General features: G+C 57.5%; 1 protein-coding gene and 1 long non-coding RNA gene across 4 annotated transcripts in view; one reads left to right on the top strand and one right to left on the bottom strand.

The window, feature by feature from the left end:
- LOC120861320 (histone deacetylase 7-like) overlaps positions 1–22,698 on the bottom strand; it is a 36,218-nt gene that overhangs the window by 11,595 nt on the left and 1,925 nt on the right. The window contains exons 2-13 of one of the 2 annotated variants that reach the window (XM_040236960.1): positions 8,792–8,842; positions 5,114–5,301; positions 4,925–5,015; positions 4,493–4,604; positions 3,589–3,704; positions 3,292–3,417; positions 2,857–2,948; positions 2,623–2,718; positions 2,311–2,491; positions 1,930–2,126; positions 1,532–1,705; positions 151–370 (exon numbers count right to left, since the gene is read on the bottom strand). In XM_040236960.1, the coding sequence (XP_040092894.1) occupies positions 151–370; positions 1,532–1,705; positions 1,930–2,126; positions 2,311–2,491; positions 2,623–2,718; positions 2,857–2,948; positions 3,292–3,417; positions 3,589–3,704; positions 4,493–4,604; positions 4,925–5,015; positions 5,114–5,301; positions 8,792–8,842 (1,644 nt within the window). The remainder of the gene's footprint in view (positions 1–150; positions 371–1,531; positions 1,706–1,929; positions 2,127–2,310; positions 2,492–2,622; positions 2,719–2,856; positions 2,949–3,291; positions 3,418–3,588; positions 3,705–4,492; positions 4,605–4,924; positions 5,016–5,113; positions 5,302–8,791; positions 8,843–22,698) is intronic. The other variant, XM_040236961.1, reaches the window with a different exon arrangement.
- LOC120861323 lies at positions 18,304–22,545 on the top strand. 2 transcript variants are annotated; one of them, XR_005720519.1, is made up of 4 exons: positions 18,304–18,405; positions 18,944–19,075; positions 19,344–19,399; positions 19,674–22,545. It is a non-coding gene; the product is annotated as an uncharacterized LOC120861323 (long non-coding RNA). The 2 variants fall into 2 exon arrangements; XR_005720518.1 differs by lacking the exon at positions 18,304–18,405 and having other exon boundaries at positions 18,898–19,075.

Genomic DNA, 22,698 nt, shown 5'->3' with positions numbered 1-22,698 from the left:
GGGACATTGAGTAGACCTCCTCAGACTAAGAAAGGGCTCTGTGCTCTCGAAACATGTCCAGAGTGAATTATGACACAGGGAATTATGGAATCCCCTCGGAGCCCCTGTGTGCCCCAGCCTCGTCCTCCTGCCCTCTAATCCAAGCCTTACCCGTGGTGAAGGGCAGGGTCCGGGCAGGGGTCTCTGAGCTGGGCAGGATACGGGCCTGGCTGGCGGGCTCTGGGGTCGGCAGCGAGGCAGGTGCGGCCGGGGATGACTGAGCCCTGGACAGGGGCCGGTGATTGCCCGGGGCCAGGGGAAGCAGCACGGAGTCTCCAGTGGCCCCTCGGGGGAGCCGCCCAGCCAGCCGCTGCTGCTCCCAGAGGAACACCTGAGGGACACAGAGGGCCTCAGGCTCTAGGTTCTCAGACCCTGCTCCATTCGCCTCTGCCCACAGCCAAGAAACTTCCTGTCAGGCCCCTCTTCTGCAGAAGCCTCTGACCCTGCCGCCCAGCTGGGCGTTGAGTCTCTGAGCTCCCTGCCCATATACTCCCGCAAAGATCTGCAGCCCAGACTGACCACCCCATTCCACCTGCACTCCCTGAGCCCTCGAGACTCCAACACCAGAACCGGGGTGAGGGGCCTCAGGTTGGCTCTGACCGGGATCTCCTCCTGGTCTCCGAGGACTACCCACTGCCCAAGGACACAGGGGCCTGTGTGAGCCGCCGCACTCTGTGCCCTGTTACCACACCTTACGGGCTGAGCTGTGTCCCTTCCCACCTTGCATTTAGGATGGGACACCCAGTCCCCTCAGAACGTGACCTGATCAGAGACAGGGTTTTCACAGAGGTACTCAAGTTAATATGAGGTCATCAGGGTAAGCTCCAATATGATTCTTGTCCTTATAAACAGGGGAAGTTGGCATACAGACGTGGACAGAAGACAACGTGCAGACCCAGGGAGAAGGCGGCCATCCACAAGCCGAGGGAAGAGGCCTTCCTTCACAAGACTCAGAGGGAGCCAACCCACCAACACCCCGGTTTCAGACCTCTAGCCTCCAGAACTGCGGGGAAAGGAACACCTGCTGTTTAAGGCACACATTTTGTAGTACTTGTTACATGAGCCCCAGCAAATGAAGACTCCACGGCTTGACTCGTGCAGCTGAAGGGCCAAGCCCGGCTCTGCCCCACCTCCTGCCCTAGCACCTTCCTGGAAACAGTACTAACAGTCACAGGGAGAAGTCCTAGAGCGGGAGTGCGTGGGACTCCATGTGCCAGTCTCACCATTGGAAAGGCACATGGCTTCACCCTGAGGCTGGAAGGCTGCTGGAGGTGCACGCACATGTATGTGTGTATGAATGCATGTATGCATGTGTGTGAATGCATGTATGCCTGCATATGTGTCTGTCTGTACCTCAGTGTGGGTTTGGCAGAGGAACCATGGTCCTAGAGTTGTCCCCTGCACTGACATCCTATCTCCCTCCCTTCCACCATTACCAGGCCCCAGAGTCTCCTGACTCTACCTTCCAAGAGGCCCCTAGGCCCCACCATACCTGCTGGTGCTGCTGGAGAGGAACAGGGCCTCTGGCCTCCTGCTGCCCATGACTGGACTCCCTATGTTCCAGGCCATCATCCCGCAGCGGCCCCACGGTCCCACTGTCCGTCTCCAGGTCTTCAGCTGAGGGTATCTGCCGCAGTCGGGGCTTCTCACTTGGCTTGGCTGACCTCTGGGGGTGGGGGAGATGACTACTGAGAAGACTTGCTTTGGCACAGGGCGTGAGGTGGGGAGTGGTGGTCAGGGCCAGATCGTCCTGCATCCCGCCGGGACTCTAGTGGTCACACAGCCCTGGGCCCCACACATCCCCTCTCTGGCCCTGCCCCTCCTGAGTCTCCCTTCTTTCAGCCCCAGTTCAGCCACCCCTCACTGCCTCCCCTACCCCGTTCCCCTCACCTTGATCAGCTGGACGTGAGGTTTGAGCCGCTCCAGGCGGGGCTGCAGGGGGCCCAGCAGTGAGGGGGCAGTGGCGCTTGGGGGCAGGGGCTCTGAGCGGGTCCGGCTCAGTGGCCGGTGGAGGCCTGATCCAGAGGGCCGCTCGGTGGTCAGTAAGGACTGGGCAAAGTGGAAGGGCAGTGGCCCAAGCCCGGGCACTGGAAAGAATGGGGTGGGGGGCATAAGAAGGAGACCACAAGGAAGAGTGGAGGGAAGCCAGGGTTGGGGGGTGAGGCGAGCCAGGGACTGAGGAGCAAGACACACAGGAAGACAGGACCCTGGCCATGCTTGGCCCTCGGCAGGGTACTGGGATCCAGCCCTTCTGGAGAAGCTGGGACTCACCAGTCAGCAGAGGGGTGTGAGACACTGAGGGATCCAGGAGGAGAATGGGCTGCAGGCGAGAGGGCAGGGGGCCCCCAGCCTCGGGCTCCAGGCCATGGGGCAGGAAGAGGTGAGCATGGGGGTTCCCCAGGACTGGGCCCCGAGGGCTCAGAGTCGCATGGGTCCTGCGGTCACCATCAGCCTGGGGGAGAGTGGGGGAACATCACTGGCGAGAAGACCCCAGTGGGGAGGACAGTGAAGGCCAGGGGCGGGGTGTAGGAGAAGGGATGGAGAGATCTCGGGGGTTTGGGGGAGGGCGCCTCAGCCACTCACCCTGGCAGGGGCGGGCAGCCCCAGTGTGATTGTGGGCAGCAAGGCGAGCGGGGCCAGCGAGGTCTCCTGCAGCCGCAGCCGCTGGCCCAAGTGCGCCTGCCACGGGAGCAGGGCAGGGGTCACCGGTTCCAGACCTCCACCCCCAGGCACACATTCCCCGGAACACCCCCACCCTGCCGCCCCCTGGCCGGGCCCCAGAGATGCCCCAGGGCGCCCAGCCCGCCAAGGCCTTACCTCGGAGCCCAGGCCGGGGTTGGGGCCATGCTCGCTGTCGTTGGGGGAGCTGCACCCTGATGCCGGCGTGCTGCTACTACTAGGGGAGGAGTCTGAGGGTTGGGGAGAGGGGGTGCTCAGTTAGGAGCCAACTGTGGCTACGAGGGGGCCAGGAACAAGACCCTTTCGCGGTGGGTGGGCTCTGCTTCCTGCTTTCTTCCCAGCAGGACAGGAAGGCCCTCACCAGCCTCCAGCACTTTTGAACACTTGGTTTTTTTAAGATGCTCCTTCTTTTGGGCAGATATCAGATTAGCCAACGGAGCAGGAGCTGGGTTCTGCCCCAACTCATCCCCCCCGGCAAGTGTGTAGGCCACCCTGTGACAACCACCCACCGGAGCCCTGGGGGAGGGCACCAGGCCTGCCCGCCACCCACCCACCCACCCTGCCGGGCCTCACCGCCCAGGGTCTCTGCTGGCCGCCGACGGAGACTGGGAGGGGCGCTCTCCTTCCGCAGTAGCGGGTTCTTCCTCCGCTCCAGGGACTTCTTGGGCTTGTAGCGCAGCTTCAGGTTGGGCTCGGAGACTGCAAGAGCGCCAGGAGCACTCGGTGCACGCCCACCCCGTCTCTGCCCTCAGCCCTCCCTTCCAACCTTCTCTGAGACAGACAGGAGAAGGCAGTACCCGCTCCCTGACCCTCCCCCAAGGCTCTTCCCCCTTAGCCCCTCTGGAGATCCCTGCTGGCCTGTCCACGCACCTGTCTTGCGCAGAGGGAAGTGTTCTGGGGGGTCGCAAGGCAGGCTGGGAACAGGAGGCAGGAAGCTGCCGAGCATGGAACGGGCAGCTCCCTCCGTCTCCAAGGGCTCGAGAGTTCTGTGGAGTGAGCACCAAGGCTGCTTCAGAGGGGCAGGGATGCCCAGAGGCGTAGCAGCCATCTCCTTCCACCCTTTGGGACCTGCCGGGGGAGGCAGCGGGGCTTCCCAGGTGGCGCTAGTGGTAAAGAACCCTCCTGCCAATGCAGGAGACATGAGATGTGGGTTTGATTCCTGGGTTGGGAAGATCCCCTGGAGGAAGAAATGGCAACCTACTCCAGTAAGCTAGCCTGGAGAATCCCATGGACAGAGGAGCCTGACGGGCTACAGTCCACGGGGTCACAAAGAGTCGGACACGCCTGAAGCGACTTAGGATGCAGGCATGCTGGAGTGACAGCAGCCAGCAGGGCCAGGCGGAGTGCATGGCCAGTAGGAACAGGGGCCATCTCCAGGGGGCAGTACTGGGCCACCCATCCTGATCTGTCCTTAGGAGCCAGGGTCCCAGACACAAAGGGAGGAAGCTGTTCTAGGAATCTGGATATTTCTGTGCTTAAGGGAAAATACAGAGGAGAAGGCCAGCGTGGTGTGCGTGAGAGAGTGTTATGTGGGGGGAGAAGAGGCTTGTAGGGAAGAAGGGCCTCAGGCAGGGTGAGGAGATAATTAAAGGCCAGAGGAGGGCAGGTATCACCTGGGAGAGAGGGTCGGAGAGGCACTAGGATTAGAGGGAGGGGTGAGGATTAGGTGAAGGGCACCTGAGAGCAGCGGTCTGCGTGTGCTGTGTGCTCATTGGCGGACATCCGGAGGGGGGCGTGGCAAGGACACAAGGAGGCGGGGCGGAGAGGGAGTTACCTGTAGGGAACGCTGGGGCTATTAGGATGAACCGTTCTCTCTAGGGCCGCCTGTTGTTTCTTCAGAATCACCTCTGCCAGCTTCTGCTTGACCACACTGCTGGCTACGGCACCTGCAGGGGCGGAAATCATGAGTGGTTTGGGGGGTGGATGGGTGGGTGGCCTCCCTGGAATATTTTCTGCCCATTGCCCTGATCACGCCCCCCGCCGCACCCACCCCACCCCGCCCGACTAAGCTTCCCAGGGGCCCTTCATGCAACAGCCAAGCCTGAGGCTACATCCCTTCTGTGAAGCCCGCGGGTCCCCCTTCACCTCCTCCCACGTTCACCCGCAGTGCCTGGCAGGCAGAGAGCGACCCAGGCTGAGGCTGGCATCCTCCTCCCCCCGCAACACAGGGGGCCGTGGACACACCGGGGTAGGCTTCCACCCTTACTTCGCTTGCTCTTGTCCTTATTGAGAAGCTGCCGCAGCTCTTGTTCCTGCTGCCCCATCTGCAACTCGGGCATCTGCGTGTCCATTGAGAGCTGTGGGGAGGGGGCGAGGAGTTGAGGACAGAGGTGGAGGCTGAAGGGAGGGCGGGGCCGGGTCTGGGCTCGAGGCTTCGTGGGAGCTCTAGCTTTACCCGCATGGGTTCTGCCGAGCGCTGGGGCTGCAGGCCCGCCAAGAAGAGGTGGTGGTGGAGGCGCTGGGGGTGCTGCAGGGCCAACAGTGTGGGCTCCGGCGGGGGCTCCACCGCGGGCCGCTGGCCCACCCGCAGGTCCATGGGCTGGGGCTGAGGGCCTGGCGTGTCTGCGCGGGGCCTGGGCCAGCCTGAGGGCGCACAGAGAGGGCAGGGTGAGCGGGGAAAGGCCCGCAGGTGATCAGTTACCTAATCAGCCTCCTTCAGATTCACCTGACGAGGCACAACACCCTCCAGGGGCCTTTCCCTTGGGGGCCCTCAGCACAGTCCTGCAAGGTAGGTATTTTCAATTCTGTTTCACCCGTGAGAAAGGAGGTCACATACACCATGGCCTTAGTCTATCACTGCTGGTGGTGAGCTGAGCCTTTTGACCCCGTGTAGTTTTCTACTAAATATGTTGCCTCTCCAGGCCACGGTTGGGGGCTGTGGGATTTAGGAATGGACTGAGGACCCTTTAGTGATACATCCTGGACCCTGCCCTCTCCTTCCCTTCTTCCCCCCTGGAGGAAGATTGGACACACATGCCCTCTGATAAACTGATCTCAAAAACAGCAATAGGACAGGTGGTTCCCTTTGTTCTGCCTCCAAGCCCAAAGGGCACCCCAGGCCCTCAGCGCCATCCTCCCTACTTTATCCCAGGCCACAGGATAAAGAAGAGGTGCCTCAAACCCACAGCTAGCCCTGGCCAGCACCCTAGGCCTGCACAGCCCATGTGCCCAGGGAGCTCCTAGGTACCCTCACACCAGCTCTGGGCCGGGCGTGGCAAGGACGGCAGCTTAAGCGCCTCTTCTCGAGTGTCCCCTGCGCCCACGCCAGGAGCACCCTGCCAAGGCCATGGACGCAGGGGCTATATATAACCAGTTGCCAGACTAGGTCCCATGCCAGCACCGCCAGCTAGGCCAGGCTGCGCTCAGCAGCCAGACATTCCCAGTTATCCTAGAAAAGAGGTCACAGGTGGGGCTGGGAGCAGGTGAGAGCACACAAGCGGAGCAACCTTTTCAGAGAGGCTTCCTTCAGCTAATGCAGTGCTGGGCATCCCCTGTGGAGGCAGCCATGGGCTGTCTTCCAGGCCTGAATTGAGGAGGACTGGAAGGCGCTGGGGCAAAGACCAGCCAGGGACTCCAGCTGAACCATTATCTTAACATCCACAGCACATGAGCGGACTTGCTGCAAACCCTTTCACCTCATCACCCTGGGGCCCTGGGAGGGAGCTACTACTGTTCCCACAGGAAGAAACTGAGGCTTGGGTGAAGGGACCTGGCCAAGGCCACCAGCCCAGGGCACAGTGAGCTCAGGCTCTGTCCTGCTGAGACCAGCGCTCTGGCTCCATTTTCCCATCCACTTTCAGGAAGTCGCCTCCCCTGTCTCTCACCCCAGGATGGGTTTCTCGCTGGAGAAAGGCAGAGGGGCTTGCAGTAGGTGGTCTCTAAGTAGTGCCCGCTCTTATATTCTCTGACTGTGAGATGGAGATGAGAGAGGAGCAGAGCAGGGAGGTGCCTGTACCATTCTCTGGATGTCAAGAGACCAGAGCGGGCAGTTGGACACCCAGATACTGACGACAGCAGGCAATGCACCACTTTGATGTCCCCACTTCTTGCTCATGCCTCCACTCAGTGACCCCAAATTCTCATTCTGGGTTGAGTTTGGGCCCTGATGCCACTGCACTCCTGCCCCAGGAAGGATCTCAGTCCTCTCCTGGCAGGTGTTCTGGCTTCCTGGGGGGACTCCCTCAGCGATGCACAAGGGTCCTCAGGGCAGGCCCCCTGGACTTGCGGCCAGCAGCTTTGGCCACACAGACTGGGAGCAACCCATTCCGCTCTCCCTCACTGCTTCAGCCCCTTCCACTGCTGGGAAGGTGGGAGGGGCTCTGCCTTCAAACCTGGGAACCCCCCTCAGGGTGAATTAGCATTTGAGGGTCTCCACAGTCTGGTGCTAAGCTGGTCTCTCTCCACTTTGTCTCCCACATCTGAACACGGACCCTCCACCTAAGCTATCAGCTCCCATCTCATCACAGCCCATGTACCTTCCATCCTCTGAACTTGTGTTCATAAAGTCCCCCCGCTGGTGCTGTCTTCACCCCTCAATTCCACTTTTCTAGATCTTGCCAGACTTCCAAGCCTTGCTGGTGTCTTTCCCCTTTCCTGAAGCCAGCCCAGGGTCCCGTGTCCAGCCCTCTGGATTTCCATCATGCTGGTAGTTTTGTCCCCTGAAAGCACCGGTGAGGCAGGTACCAAATCTGAGCTACGCTCCAAGGGCAGGGACTTGCTTCTCCCTATTGCTCACTATCCCAGCCCCTAGAACCAGAACCTAGCGCATGACAGGCACTCAGCAAATATTGTCTGAATCAATAAATAAATCCCTATGTCCTCTGTGCCCTGGAATAGAGATGGAGTTCATTCATGCTTCTTTTTCTTTTTCCAATTTCTGTCTTTCAATGTTTAGAAAATTACACAGCTGCTGCTGCTAAGTCACTTCTGACTCTGTGCAACCCCATAGAGGGCAGCCCACCAGGCTCCCCCGTCCCTGGGATTCTCCAGGCAAGAACACTGGAGTGGGTTGCCATTTCCTTCTCCAATGCATGAAAGTGAAAAGTGAAAGTGAAGTAGCTCAGTTGTATCCAACTCTTAGCGACTCCATGGACTGCAGCCTACCAGGCTCCTCCGTCCATAGGATTTTCCAGGCAAGAGTACTGGAGTGGGGGTGCCATTGCCTTCTCCGATTACACAGCTAGGAGGACTAAATGACAGTAGGTAGTGAACTCACTGTTTCTTGAATGGATGGATGAATTCTTTAATCAGCTGCTGCCTCCTTTCACACAGATCACATATTACATTCTACCATTATCTCTCTCTTTATTTGTGTGTCTCATCTCCCCAGGTCTGCAAGCTTTCGACAACAAGGACTGGAGCAAAGAGGACATGCCCTTCCTTTTTCGCTGCCCTAGGCTGGGTGTCAGGTGTGGAACCTACACCCAGAAGGCCCTCAGTGGATCTGGTTGAAATTAAGGACAAAACAGCCCTCAGTCAGTCCAGCCTCACCCACCCCAGCCCAACCACGGGCACATCCTAAACCATGGGCATCCACCCGCCTTGCCCAACACAGCCTGACAGCAGCGGGGGTGTGGAATGCTGAGAGGATCACGGAGGGGGGTCCTCAACCTCCACCCAAGCACCACGAGGCATCTTCTCATCCTGCAAGGGCTGCTGTGCCCACCCTGCAGGGCCGGCGTGAGGACCTCAGAGCCGACAAACAAGAATGCACCCCCTCCCCAGAGCCCCCAAGGCAGGGACCTGAGCATAAATATTAGCTTCCTACTTGCCTTCCTGTTTCGCTGCCCCAGCTCGGACAAGAAGAGCATCCTGCCTTTCCTTTTCCTGTTGTGCTTCCCAGCTCTGGGGCCCGCCTGGACCCAGAATTGCCGCTCTTATCCCCCACCCTCACCTCTTCCCCACAAAACCACAACTTTGCCCCCTCCCCCAGAACCCCAATCTCCCAACTCTGGCCCATCCTCCAGCCACCCTGCTGAACCACCTTCTGTCCTTTTCAGCTCCTGGCCCTCCTTTGTCCTTTCTAGCCTCATCTTCCACTCCCCACCACACTCCCCCTCAGGCATACTCTTACCTATGATGGAGGGGCTGGAGCAGGGGGCAGCCGGGCTCACCTGGGTCCCATCTGTACAGAGAAGAGATGGAGTGAATCAGCTGCCAGGAGAGGAGGGGCAGGGGAGGGAGAGGAGAGAGGGCTAAGCCAGGCAGGCTGCCTGCCTGTCCAGGAGGTCCCACTCCAGCCCAAGCATGCCAAAACCTGGCACCTCCACCGGAAGCTAGCCAGAAAGTCAAGACCCCACCCCATTCCTTTCCTCAAACTCCCATGCTGCTTAAGAGTGAGCCCCAGCTCCATCTTCCTCATCAGATCTATCAAGCGGCTCAGATATCTCACTCTACTGGAGCTCGGTCCTGGACAGGAAACTCAGGTGGTTCCAGTTTACCCAGCAGTGTCAGCCCTCCCTGAGGCGCCTAGCCTTCTCTGGGCAGCCGAGGCAGGCTCCCAAAGTTGGAAGGGGAAGGAGAGGGCTGAGGGGTGAGGTGGACAGCAGGCTGGTGAGACTGCACTAAGGATGCCTGGAGGGAGACAAGGGGAAGGGGGAGCAGGACTGAAAAGGGAGCTGGGCCCCCCTCCACAGTGGGGGAGGGATTAGTTGTGGCCTGGAGGTCAGGTCAGATCTGATGGGAGCTGTGAAGGGGTGGGTCTGGAATGCACAGCTCGAGGACCCCACAAGAGGAACTCCCTCTTCCTACTGCCCCATCCTGGGTCTTACAGCCTCTGTGCCCCCAGAGAAGGGAATCGCTCAGCCTTTGTTTCACGGATAACCTGAAAAAAGGTCTTTCCTTCTGGAAATGGCCACCTCTCCCAGACTCCTAGGTCCAGTGCAGGGCCTCCAACCCCACCTCCATCCAGTTCAGAGCCCATGGAATCCCATAGTAGGGCAGTCAGCAGCAGAGTGGCCTAGGGGAGCCCAGGGACTGGCTGGGGTGGGGAAAGCTGAGTCCTGAGGCCACCTTGCCCTCCTGCTGTCTAGCTCAGGGCAGAGGACGGAGCTGGAGACCAGAGGCATCCTGAAGGGGCAAGTAGTGGACACACAGAAGCCCTCCTCAGACCAGATTTGGGGCAGAAGGGGTGTTTTTCTGAAGGTCAGCTGGCAGGTACTGCTCTGTGGCCTAAGGGCAGCCTCAATCCTCTTTCAGGAGCTGGACAAGTAGAAGTTCCTGCAAGCAGGTGCCTGTTGGGGAGGGGCGCCTCTGCGCACAGAGAGAGAGACTCCCACCAACTGCCCCCAGATACTAGCGCCTGTGCCGATGACATTTGGTAGGGAAATGTCGCTCCGCCTATTCAAATGCGGCCTATCCTCTCAAGTGCAGCCCAAGCCCATCTCCTCAGGGAGCTCCCCCTGACCTCCCCCTCCTCACCTCCCCAGCACCCACTTGGTACCCACCACCTCGACACTTCAGTAATCGGGGTCTCTGCAGTGCCACTGGTAAGCTATGACCTAATACCTTGCTGGGCACATGGCAGGCTGTTAGGAACTGGTGACTCGAACACAATGACACTCTCCTGGCCCCATGCCTAGGACATGGCATGCGTATCTCTCAAGGTTTGTGAGCCTCAAGGAACAGGAGTGCGGGAGGCAGCCCCCCGGATGGGATGGCTCCCCACCCCAAGGCTCTCTCAGGACCTCGTTCTCTGAGAGAGGCTTCAAAACTAGGCTCTCGGCCGCACGTCCAGAGACTGTAGAGTCCTGTGTCTCCAGTCCCTGCTGCTGGGAACTGTCTCCTACAGCCCTCGGTCCTTGCCTGGGGGCTGGCCAGCAGCACGCGCTGTAGGGGCACAGCCAGTTTCTCTGCACCCCACTCCCCTGTAACCACGGGTTCCGGACACCATGCACCCTTTGGAGGGGACAAAACTAATGGCCCTGAACTCCGTAGTGTTTGTTACAGCGCTCAGAAGAGACGTTCTGTGATGATGATATGATGTAAACTCTGTTTAGGAAAGCTGGGTGTGTGTGTGTGTGTGGTTTGCCTACCAACAGGGGTGGATTTTAGAAGAAATGCCTGGAAAGAGCTCTGCTTCTCTCAAGTCCCTCGGTCCATGCTGAGAGACCAGGGGTTCAGAAGCGCCCAGAGCAACAGAGATAATTGTTGGGGAGCATCTCTCCTGTGTCCCAGAGAGAAGAAAAGGCACCCGGTCAGCAGCTCACCTGAAACCACGAAGTGACCATCTGGCATCTCAGACTTGGGGATGAACTTGGGGGCCCTTCTCATCAGCCCCTCTCACAGTGCTATTACCACTAATTTGGGTGCAATCAGGAGTGAAATGTGGGCTTTCCTAGTGGCTCAGACAGTAAAGAATCTGCCTGCAATGCAGGAGACCCGGGTTCAATCCCTAGGTCAGGAAGGGCCCGTGGAGAAGGAAATGGCTACCCACTCCAGTATTCTCGCCTGGAGAATTCCATAGACAGAGGAGCTTGGTGGGCCACAGTCCATGGGGTCACAAAGCACTGGACACAACTGAGTGACTGACACTTTCACGAGTGAAATACAATCAGGAGTGAATGGACCCAAGGTACGGGAAACAGCATAGGTCTGGCCCTTTTCCACACTGCTCCAGGCCTGCGTGGACAGCTTTAATTTCTGGAATCCTGGTCACTCCCTATTCCCACCTTCTTTGGAGGCAACTGCAGTCAGGCTGAAGAGATGGCTTACCAGGTGCTGAAGTTTCCATCAAGTCACCTTCCCCAACTGAACACCTGATCTTACCCAGAAATTCTGCCCCAGTGGGTCTGCCCTGGCCCTCAGCCGCCTCCAGGGCAGACATAAGTGCAGCTCTCCCGTCCCCGAGCACCTGTACAAGCTGGCCTCCCGCTCCTCCCTTGTTTCCCCTTGGCCCTCACCTGCCCAGCAGATGCGACTGGAAACCTGAGCTCGGCCTGGCCACCTGCTCTGCACGGCGCTGCCAGTCCTATGTCAGGGGAGGGCTTCCCCAAGAGCATGGCCGCCCACAAGCCCCTCTGAATGCTTCCCATGTCTTTGTCAAAGCTGTGTCCCCCTCCCTGGTCTCCTGAGGAGTTGAAAAAGGAGGAGCAGGCAGATCCCTGCCCTGCAGGCACGAGGCGAAGCCCTGGGTCCAGGGCTGACCCTCCCCGCTCCCTCCCCCAGCCTCGTCAGCTCAGGTCTGCTTCACCAGACAAAACTTGACTCCGCAGGGGGCTGGCAGAGAAGACAAAGCTGGGAGTGAAATGGCCAGGAAGGTCCAAGAATCAACAAACAGAAGCGAGAACGTCACAGTTGCCCGACTGACAGAGTGAGGACTGTGCGGTGTATATTAGGAGCTGATGAGGCTTCAGAGATTGTGCAGGCAACACTCCCACTTCCCAGAGAAGGGAGAGAGGGGAGGGGGGCTAGGTCACAGTCACCCAGCGGGTTAGCAGTACAACCAGGCCAGACCAGTGCTGGGAGGAGAACCCAAGAAGTCGACCCCCAAAGCAGGTTCTAAGTACCTCTCAGTGAGGGCACTGGTCTTGGGCTCAAAGGCGTGGAAAAGTGGATAAAACCTGACTTTCACTTTCAGGAGTTTCAACTCCAGACAGCCCACGATTTTTTAAAAATTGAAAAGTATATGACTTGTAGAGACTAAAAACATTTCAAAAAGCCCCCCAAAGTATGAAACTAGAAGTTTCTCACTCATCCAATTCCCTAGCACTTCCTTAGACTCAACGCCTTTTAACAGTCTCTTGTGTCCCCCTTCCAGAAATTCTCTTGCTACTTACTAATTCTATTGCTTATGATCTTGGCACCAAGCTGCTTATTACTCAGATTTATCCAGAACCCAGTGTGCTGCAAGCTGGATGGGAACTCCGGCCCCACAGAGTGAGAGAAGTGAGGGTCCGCAGCATGGAGGACGTTGGCTTTGGGGTTAGATAGACCGGTGTTCACACTCCGACTCCCTCAGTGACTGGCAGGGATAGCCAGGGACACGCTGCAGCCTGGGCAAGGCTTGGCTGTGCCTCTGAAATTCGACGGTAAGAATATGGACCAGGAAGAGGTCATCTGAGATGAGCGACGCTATGCGCGAAGCACGGGGCACATGGCGGGTACTCTGCTCTCCACCAGGGTCGTGATTCACCCTGTTTGCCCCTGAACTCACCCGCAGCCGCCCTCTGGCATAAGCATCTCAGCACCTGGTCTCGTCTGCGTTCTGCCCTCGTCTCTCAGTCCACTTGCTCTCAGATGCATTCCTGTCCAGTCTCTTATCTCCTGACTCTCCCCAAACAGGCTCTTCTCTTTCTTCCCCATCTGACCTTTTGTAACTAGCAGTTTACTATGTGCCCTGCGTTTGCTAGTTCATCTAACCCTGATGACAAACCTATGTGGTGGTTACTATTTTTATCCCTATTATATAGATTAGTCAACTGAGGCCCAGCAGTATTAAATAACTCGTCTGGAGGCACATAACAGGGAAGTGGCTATGCTGGGACTTCAGCCAGACAAATGGGCTCCAGAATCCATGTTCTTAAGCAACACTCGTGGCTGCTTCTCCCCAGCACCTCGACTCTAGAGGCTACTTGGTGGACAGCCGAATGCAGGACCTGGCTGGGCACAGGGAAAGATAAAAATCACGCAGCTCCCAGGAAACTTGAACCAGCGGCAGACTCCAGTCCTGCTGCAGGTTAGAGGGCGGAAACTGCCTGTCCCATCTCTAGGTCCCGGTGAAGACAGTCCTCCCAGATCACAGATAGATACCAGCTGCTGACTCTGCAGATGCCATGCCAAGCGATGACTTCGGACTATAGGTGGGAACAGGGGCTGGCACTGACAAGGCGGGAACTTGGACGAGCAACGCCTTCATCTTCAGGCTCTCGGGTATCCTCCTTTGTCCCTTCCTTAGATGCTCCCAAGGGCTTCTGAGGCTTTCTCATTAGCGTCTCAAAGCAAGCTCCACCAGGCAGGCAGGAAGGCAGGCGGGCCTGGGGCGGAGGCTCCCAGGTGAGCGGCCTGGGACGCGGGACTGCCCAGACAAAGGCCCCCAGTCAGGCCGAAGGGCGGGGAGCGGCCCAAGCTCACAGGCTCCGCAGCTGTGTGGCAGGCAGGAGGCTGATGTGAGGGCCGCAAGGCTGGCCCTCCGCCTCCGCAGCAAGCATGCCCCTTTCCCCGCGCCTGGGGCCCTGGGGCAGCTATTTTTAGCTCTTGACACCTGGGTATTTTGCAGCCGCAGGATGTCCGGTTTGGAGTCTCTTTCTGGGAATCCCACATGCGGCTGTTGTAAACAGCCCCACGCAGCGGTGGCCTGTGCTGGGAGTCGGCACCCCCCTTTTTGCTGTTTGAGATGAATCAAACAGGAAGCAGATGTAACCATGGCAGCGGCAGCTTGAGCTCCCTGGGGGTGGGATGGCGTCCTCTCTGGCTTCTCGTCCCTGCCCCGGGGTCCAGTCCCTTCTGTGGCCTCTCCAGGCGGATGGAGACCACCCTGAGGCAGGGGCGCTGGGCCTTTCTGAGTCCTGAGGGGCTGGCAGTTCCTGGGACTCTGGGGCATCTCACTGCCCTCCGGCAAGGAAAAGTGGGAGTCTCTCCAAACCCGGCGGCCTCGGGGCCACTACCCAGTCTCCCCTGGCTATCCTCTGTGACGGTGGGAAGGGGAGGGCAGAACCACTTGCTCAGGGTGTGTGGCATCAGTCAGCAGCAGGCTCCCCTCAGGCCCAGGCCAGGCCCCCTCATCCAGACTGCCCTAGGCTTTCCCAGGCCCCCAAAGGCCTCAGAAACCAAAGCTGCCACTTACCCTCAGCCCTCTGCTCCAGGAGCGCCAAGCCCTGCATTAGGAAGTTCACCACGATGTCTGCCCACCATCTGTCTTTCCTATCACAAGCAAAACAACCTGAGCAGTCAAGATGGGGCCCCCATCTGTAATTCGGGGAGAAGAACTGAGTTTCTGTCAAGCTTCTGCCTTTGTCTCTCCCCCTCCCCCACCCCCTGGTGCCCCACTGAGACCAGCTGCTCCCTCTTAGCCGCCAGCCCCAGCCCCAGCCAGTCTTTCTCAAGGGCCAGCGCTTGCCCCAACAGGAAGCACGGTCACCGCCCTGGGGCTGTCTCAGAGCTGCTCCTTTCTCCCCTCTGAGGTCTGTGTTCACTCCCTCGCCCTCACTGGTCCCCCAGCTCCTGGGCCCTCCTTGGCCAGACCCTGCCTCCCTCTGCACCCCACTTCTGCCTCCCGCCGGCTCTGTCTCTCTCAGCTATGCCTTTCTGGCTCTGCTCACTGGTGCCACCCACAAGGCCACTCAGTCCACTCCAGAGACTGCCAGGGAAAAGCTTCAGTTATATTAATATCAATCATTATTATTTTATTATTACCAGTAATTAGTAATATTAGTAAGGATCAACAACCATGTACTGAATGCTTACTGGGTGCTGGTTACTGTGCTAAGTATCTGCCTTGTGCTCTCTCATTCGGTCCTCATAAGCACCCTATAAGGTCAACACTGCTACCATCCTCAAATTGCAAAGGAGGTAACTGAGGCTCAGAGAGGTTACGAAACTTGCTGAGGTCACACACATGGTGAGTGGGGCTTCTGGGACTCCAGAATCTAAGCACATAATCCCTACACTGGTGTGTACAATGAGCCCCACCCACTGAGGTGAGGTGAGGCCACCTGGGGGTCACTGGACAGAGTGTGGTCCCAGCATCAGAAGGCCTGGGCGTGACTCACGTGTTCCCACAAGGCTGGCACTCCATCCAGAAGACAACAACAAAAATAAAGACAGGACCATCTCTGCCTGTGCCTGCATGAGGCCTCCAAGAGGCACTCCCCAACTCCATCTTCACTTCCCTTTTCATCCTTTTCATTTTCCCTGCTTTTTAAATGTACTTGTTACCATTTTATCATTTCCTGTAAGCTGCCCCCAGCCGAGTATAACTAAACAAGCAAACCCTCAGGCCTGCTCAGAGGGCAAACGCTGTGTGAAGGCACTCTGGAAACCGTCAGGCCCTGTCTAAAATGCAAGTTACATAACCCAAGCAAGACACCCACAGAGCAGCTACTTGGGAGTGAATCCCCAGGGAGAAGATACTCTCTTCTCTCTCCCTCTCTTGCCCAGGCCTTACACACTCCGGCAGGCCATGGGCAGGGGTGGAGGGGGCCCCGCGTGCAAAAGAGAGCCCCCTTCCTCAGGGCTTCCCTGGTAGCTCAGTGGTAAATCTTCAGGAGACCTGGGTTTGATCCTTGGGTTGGGAAAATCCTCTGGAGAAAAGAATGGTAACCCATTCCAGTATTCTTGCCTGGAAAATCCTATGGACAGAGGAGCCTGGCAGGCTAGTTTATGGGGTCACAAGAGTCAGACATGACTTAGCGACTAAACTGCCACGATCCTCAGGGCAGGCTCCTGAGGGGCCAGGAACACAAGCAAACAGCCATCAGCACCCCTGGACCTGGATGTCTGGAGAGAGACAGAGATCACGGTGGAGACCCTGGCCTGCTCCATGGCCTGGGGCATCATGGATATGAGTCCATGAATAGTAACAAGCTATGAATGCTGGCACTCACAGGATGCCACATTAATATTCATGACAGTTAAATACCAGATCCCCATCCCAGCTAAGCCCTGGAATTCCACTCATTTCGCCCGTTATTTTTGGAAGGTGGCGGGTAGATTCTTCAGGTGACACAATTCCCTTTTGCGGCCAGGGCTGCCCTTCAGGCTTGCTCGGCTTGGGTGTCTCCAGACCACAGACCCAGCTAGGGTGCATGCACAGCTCTCAGGGAATTCAAATGCCAGATGCATGGTACTGGGTACTGATTTGGGCCAACCAGCTGTCTTGGAAAATTTCTAGCCAACTGGGGATTTGATGAGATGAAAATTTACTCTAGTGGAAGGTAGAGATCACTGACTGAAAAAACGGCATACACTGTGTAGTCTTGTTTCGGTAAAATGCACAACACATGAAGGCATGTCAGGAGATGGAAAGGTGCTCAGAGGGACTGTGGCAGCGATCTCCCACTGCTGGGATTGGATGTTTCTTACTCTTTCACCTTTGCTCCTCTGTGTTGTCTGGCTATCTATGAGGCGCATGAACTGCCTCTGTAACAATGGAACAGAATTGATATGTATATATACACCCATGCACGATCAAGATGGCACTGCCAATGGGCATGTAAGCTCTGGATCCCGTGAGAACTAGGACACAGGGCTCTCACTGATTCCTCGTATTCTTGGACCCCGTATCCTCTGGGGTTCTGCGTTATCTACAGCCCAGGATCCTCGACCTCTCCCTGAAGCACGCAGAAGGCCGAGCACGGGCCTGGGCACCAAGTCAGGACTGACTTAATGGATGCCTGCAGCCTGAATAATGATCATTTCCTGAAAGAAATGCCTCCTGCTTCTTCCAGGGCCGCTGTGCTGGGAATAGAGACTGCTGACATCACTGACCTTCTCATCCCTCCCCTGCCTCATGCTCCTTTTAAAAGTTGCCAGGGAGGGGCTAAAATAAAGGTCACTCCAGCAGATGCTGGCAAGGTACTTACTGCACAGCAGGGCCATTGGGGCCAGTCCCATCCCAGACCCTCCCTGTGCCAGCTGGCAGCGAGGCCCTAGGGTCCCTTGCATCCTGCCTCACTGGGAGAGGCGGGGGTGAGGGAGTGAAAGAGAGAAGGGGTCCACCCTGTGACTTCTGGCTACAGATTCCTGCTGTTCCAGGCCCTTATGGGTGGAGGAATCTGTGAATTTGGCCTGATTTTTCTGTGAACTGGGGCTGAGCCCAGTTTCTGTTCTTCATGTCTTTAACATTCCCTATCCCTGACCTTCAAAAATATGAACAATAACATCAATGATGGTGATGATGTTCTCTGTGCACTGACCTCATACCGGGCACAGTGCTAGTCTTACTTACTTGAATCTTGAGAGCAACTCAAGGAGCTTGAAGCAGTTATTATTTTCATATTACAGAGATGAGGAAACCGAGGCACAGAGAGCTACACTTGGGTTTTTGCAGGAGGAAAATAGGGACGCTACCATATTCCTCCCTGTGCCCTCACTGGAGGGCCCTTCTGCAAGCTCTGCGACGGGCGCAGGCGAGTGAAGCTGATCACTCACGTCTGCAGGGTGCATTTCAATCTGCTGAGGGTTGACAGGTACCTATGAGTAAATCCCCGCTTGAAAGATTAAGAAATCAGGTGTCAGAGTCCTTGGCAGCCTTGCACAAGGTTCCTCAGCCTATTCAACTGGGATTCAAACCCAGGTCTCTGGTCTGAGAATGATTTCTTCCCCACTACCACACTATCTCCATGGCTGGACTCTCCAGAAGACTCTGAAGGCCTGGAAGGGAGAGGCCGTCCTTCCAGTGCCCTGGAGCCAAAGTCAGGGCCCAGCCCCTCACCCGGTGGGGCGGGGGTGGGGGGCTGTGCCAGCGCGCCTCCTCAGCTCCACCGTGACTCACTCCTGGGACCCAGGGGAAACACAGCCCTGAGCTGCGGGCAAACACGGCCTGCCGCCTGCCCCGCCTCCAGCTCCCCGCCTCCACATTTGCTAACCGAAACCCGGCTGTTGCTATTTTTAACCCTCCAGCTCCCCCTTGCCTGGGGCTCCCCCCTTCACCCCCCGCCCCCCCCTGCCCCAACCGGGTGCCACCGGCCTGTCATTCTGAGAGCAGTTCCACAACCTGAACGCCCCTGGGCGCAGCGGATGCCCGTGCAGGTTTGTGGGGCAAGCAAAACAACACGGTTACAGCCCTGTCGCCCCAGTCGCCGAATTCCCCCACCCCGACTCTTTCCGAACCTGTGACTCCCAGCCTGCCCTGCTTCTCCCTGTCATCCTGGCAGCGGGGGAGGGAGAAATAGGACTTCAAGGGCTTGGGGGGGGGCAGGTGGGGGGAGACTCCAGGAGCCAGAGCTGGCCTCATGGGGGTGAGAGGGAGCTGAGCTGGACTCCTGAAGGGGGACAGGGTCCCCCTCACTCTCTCCAGGGTGCCAGGCTCTCCCTGAGGGCCCAAGGTCTCTGCCCACCAGGATTTCCAATCCCTGCAGGCAACATGGGGAAAAAAGGAAGTGGCTGGTGACGGGTGGGGATGGTGAGTTTAGCCCAGGGCCCTCCTCATGAGCCGTCCTCTCCCCCTGCTGGGCGGAAGGCCGGGGAGACACAGGAGTCCAGGGAGTGAGTGCACCAGAAGCCTAAAGGAGGCCCAGGGTGGAAGGACTCCAGGCGGGTGGTTGGAGGCCTCTTCTTTTACATGAAGGCTCCTCTGATACACAGCCCTCTGGGGAGAGGGCCGGACCATCCTGCAGCCCACAGCTCTAGGGCCCCCAGGAAAACCTACCAGAAGAGGCTGGAGGCGAGAGGGTCTGAAGGCTGCTGGCTGACGTGAAAGGTAACCTTCTGAGAAGGGGCCGAAGGGGCAGGCCTGCAGGGGGGCCAGAGGGGCCCAGCCTTCTAGCTGTCTTCTGCTGCCCCCACCCAATGCCTCCCAACCCCGCCCTGTGCACAGAATCTCTCCTGGTTTGAGGAGCAGATTCCAAGGGCCCAGGAGAGGCTCTGCAGTGCCCAGCCCAAGGTCTCCTTCTCTCTCTCTCCTGCCCCAGGCCCTACTCGGCCAGCCTCAGCCCCAGGCCTTTTTTCTGGTGTGTCCTCTCTTCCAGGGCCCACGTCCTCTCTACATAGTATCCCCTTCTCTCCTCGGTGACTCCTGAACCAGGTAAATAGATCCCAGTGGCCACAGAGGCAGCCAGGCTAGACCAAGAAGGGAGGGACTTGGCACGGGAGTCACAGGGTGGCGAGAGGGGGAGGAAGGGAATGAGGAGGGAGGAAGGTGAAGCAGGGGTGGCACTTTGCTGCCGCCTCCCCGGCACCCAACACATCCACGGCCCTGGACTCAGCTCCTGGAAGGGAAAGAGGCTGCTCCCCCGAGCGCTGAAGCAGCCTGAGGTCAGCCCTGTCCAGCTCCCCCTCCTCTTCTCCCCTTTCATCAGCCTCTGTGGATTGCCTGAGGAGCCGAGACCCCGATGTCTTCCGTGCCACGCCAAAGGCTGGCCCTCGGGCTCCAATCCTCAGCCTAGGTCCCTCACCTGGATCCAGGTGGTTGCCAAGCATGGCTCAGAAGCTCCGAGGGCTCACTTCCAGGCTGGGAAGGTGAGAGCAGGCATCCATTTCACTTCTCGGGCAGACCTACCCTGGCCTCCCTGTCTAAGGAAGTCCCCCCTTGTTATTCTCTGTTGCTGCGCCCGGTTCATTTCCTTCTTAGGGTTCATCACAATGGGTAACTAAATGTATCTACTCATTTCTTGACTTGCTTACTTGTCTTACCGTCTCCGCCACTAGAGTGGAAGTTCCCTGAGGTCAGATGCCCTGCCTATGAGATCACTGTGTATCTGTGCCCAGGACTTGGCATACAGCAAGGCTCAGTAAGCACCCATTGAGTAAATAAACAGCTGAATGCTTGGCACAGCAAAGGGGGCCTTCTGGTTGCCAACGTCACTTTTAGGATTGATGAGCAACAAGTCCAGGATTTCCCCAGGGAGAAGGAAGCAGTATGTAAAAGGAAAAGCAAGGTCAGGAAGCCCGGGACCCCAGGGAAAAGGTCAAGGCCAGCTAGCATCCACTCCAGTTCCGTCTGGCCCACGGTGTCACGCTGAGTGTGGACATGTACACAATCGCACACCCGGAGGACACATTGGTGAGTCCTGGACTGGTGTTGAAAGGCTGGGATTTTGTCCTGGTTCTTGTCTTACTATCCTTGTGTCCTTGGACAAAGCACATACCTTCTGCGGGTCTCAGTTTCCTCAAAGGAAAAACTGAAGAGGTTGGCCCAGACCAGCAGTCCTCAAACATGGCTTGGCACCAGATCACCTGAAGCATGTGTCAAAATACAGACTCCCAGGACCCACCCCTGCAGATTCTGAGTCTGGAATGGGGCCTGAGGATCTTTATTTTGAATACATTCCCTGGTATTGAAATGTACCTGGAATTGGAAATGTCCTAGGAAGCCAAAACGGGAAGGGAAGTGTCAGATTTAAGGACTCCCCCTAATACTCAGACCACTAAGGAAAGGGTTGTCTGGGGGCACTTTCCTGCAGTTCCAAGTGTCCTGAACTCTAAAGCAAGTGGTCTGGGAACCAGCATTTGAAGAGAGATGAGCATGCTTTCCAGCAAATACCTGGACTTCAAAAAAAAAAAAAAGCCATTCCTGCACAGGCATACATCCCCTCCAAACGCGTCCATCCACCCCATGCAGAGCCATGAGTGCGAAGGTGCACAACTCTAGAGACCACACACATCCACACTACATCTGTGCATGTTCCCCAGACACCCAACAAACAGCCACCACATGGACTGCAAATTGCCATGGAATCACCACCTCTACATACAAGCCTAGGGGCACACGTGAGGGGCCCCCACCACTCACTCAAGTGTGCATACACACCCATCACGTGTTGACCCACACGAAACAAGACACTATCCTGAATTTATTCGGCTTCTGGGAAGTGGTGCAGGACCAAAGGAGCTATGCTCTGCTGATGAAAACATCTCTCCCGCCTCTGCCACTCCCCCCCACCCCCCGACCCTTTGCCCCAGGCAGCATGGTGTCCAGTTCCCTTTCACAGGGGGAGAGCTGGAGGACAGTGGAGAGATGGGATCAGGAGAGGCACAGAGCCCCCTACCCCTAAAGTCCAGCAAAAATGTCTCTTCTGCTTCCCCAACCAGGAGGTGCAAAAGGGCCTCCACCCAGCCCAGCCACCCACCACCCACTGCCCAATGCTCAGTTACTTGCCTAGATTCCCAAGCCCCGGTCCCCAGGAGCCAAAATGGTAAGGGAGGTGGCCAGATTTAAGGACTCCTCCTAATGCTCAGACCACTAAGGAAAGGGCTGTCTGGGGGCACTTTCCTGCAGTTCCAAGGCCTGGGTCCCCCTGGGAAGGTTGCCACAGAAACAGGGGGAAATATCACAGGGAAACACAATACCCGGCAGGGTCACCTGCTGACCAGGCTTCCTGCTGTGTTGCCCACCGCAGCCCCGCCTCCCCATCTCATTGCCCTCTTGGCCTCCTTCTCTGGCTTTACCGGGGCCTCCTCACTGAAGCTCTCCTTCCTGCCTCCCCTGCCTTATGCAGAAAGCTCTGCTCTTTTTGGTTCCAAACAACATCAGGGATGGCCCAGAGCTGAGTCCCCCACTCCTAATCCGACCAGCGGCCCCCACCACAGGAAATCAAAGCTTCCTGCCCCAGAGGAAGTGCCCCATCTAGTGAACAAATCCAACACAGAAACGACAGTCCCAGAGCCTTGGAAAGACAGATGCCAGCTCCCAGGCCTCACCCCGGCCGTGCTTCCAGCAGTACCCCTCACCCCACCACAGGCCCCAGTCTCAAGTCTGCCTAAGGACAGGTCAGGCCAAGGCATGACGAGGGTGTGGGCGAGACCTGAGCCTGGCCAGGGAGGAGAAGGCCAGGAGAATGGGCACTGGCAGAGTTAGAAGGTCTGGTCCTGGCCTCACTTGGCCTGCCATTCCCTGGCTGGGTGACCCTGGGCCTTACCTTAGCTTATCTTCTCTCAGACCCCTGACAACTTCAAAATTACCAGCTCTTAAAATGAAAGGCCAGGAGAAGGAAAGGCAAAGAGGTGGTGGAGGTAACGCAGGCTTCTGCCTTGGGCAAGGACGCCTGCAGCCCAAGAAGGGTACCCATTCCTCACACCCGTCACACGTGAGATTCTCATATCCAAGGGCTTTCTATCCAGATTGAGGAGAGGATGGTGGAAAAGAAAGTTCCAACTCTCATTTCCAGAAAAGAATGAAAGCGGGGGTCCACTATTACTGAGGGAAATGGGGGCCATAACAGCCCCCATCCTGGACACCAGTCCATCTCCTATTGTCAGCCTCTCCTCCTCTGTGGTCACTTTATTGATGGGGAAACTGAACTTCAGTGTCAAAGTGGAGTGACCAGTTTAGATTCTTGGAACGGTCAGTGCAAGACCTGAATGCAATCTTCCCAGCCACAGGAT

The sequence above is a fragment of the Oryx dammah genome, unplaced genomic scaffold, assembly GCF_014754425.2.
Source record: "Oryx dammah isolate SB20612 unplaced genomic scaffold, SCBI_Odam_1.1 HiC_scaffold_11232, whole genome shotgun sequence".
Lineage (NCBI taxonomy): Eukaryota > Metazoa > Chordata > Mammalia > Artiodactyla > Bovidae > Oryx > Oryx dammah.
Note: the sequence above shows the minus strand (reverse complement) of the source record. Positions and strands in the feature narration are given on the sequence as shown.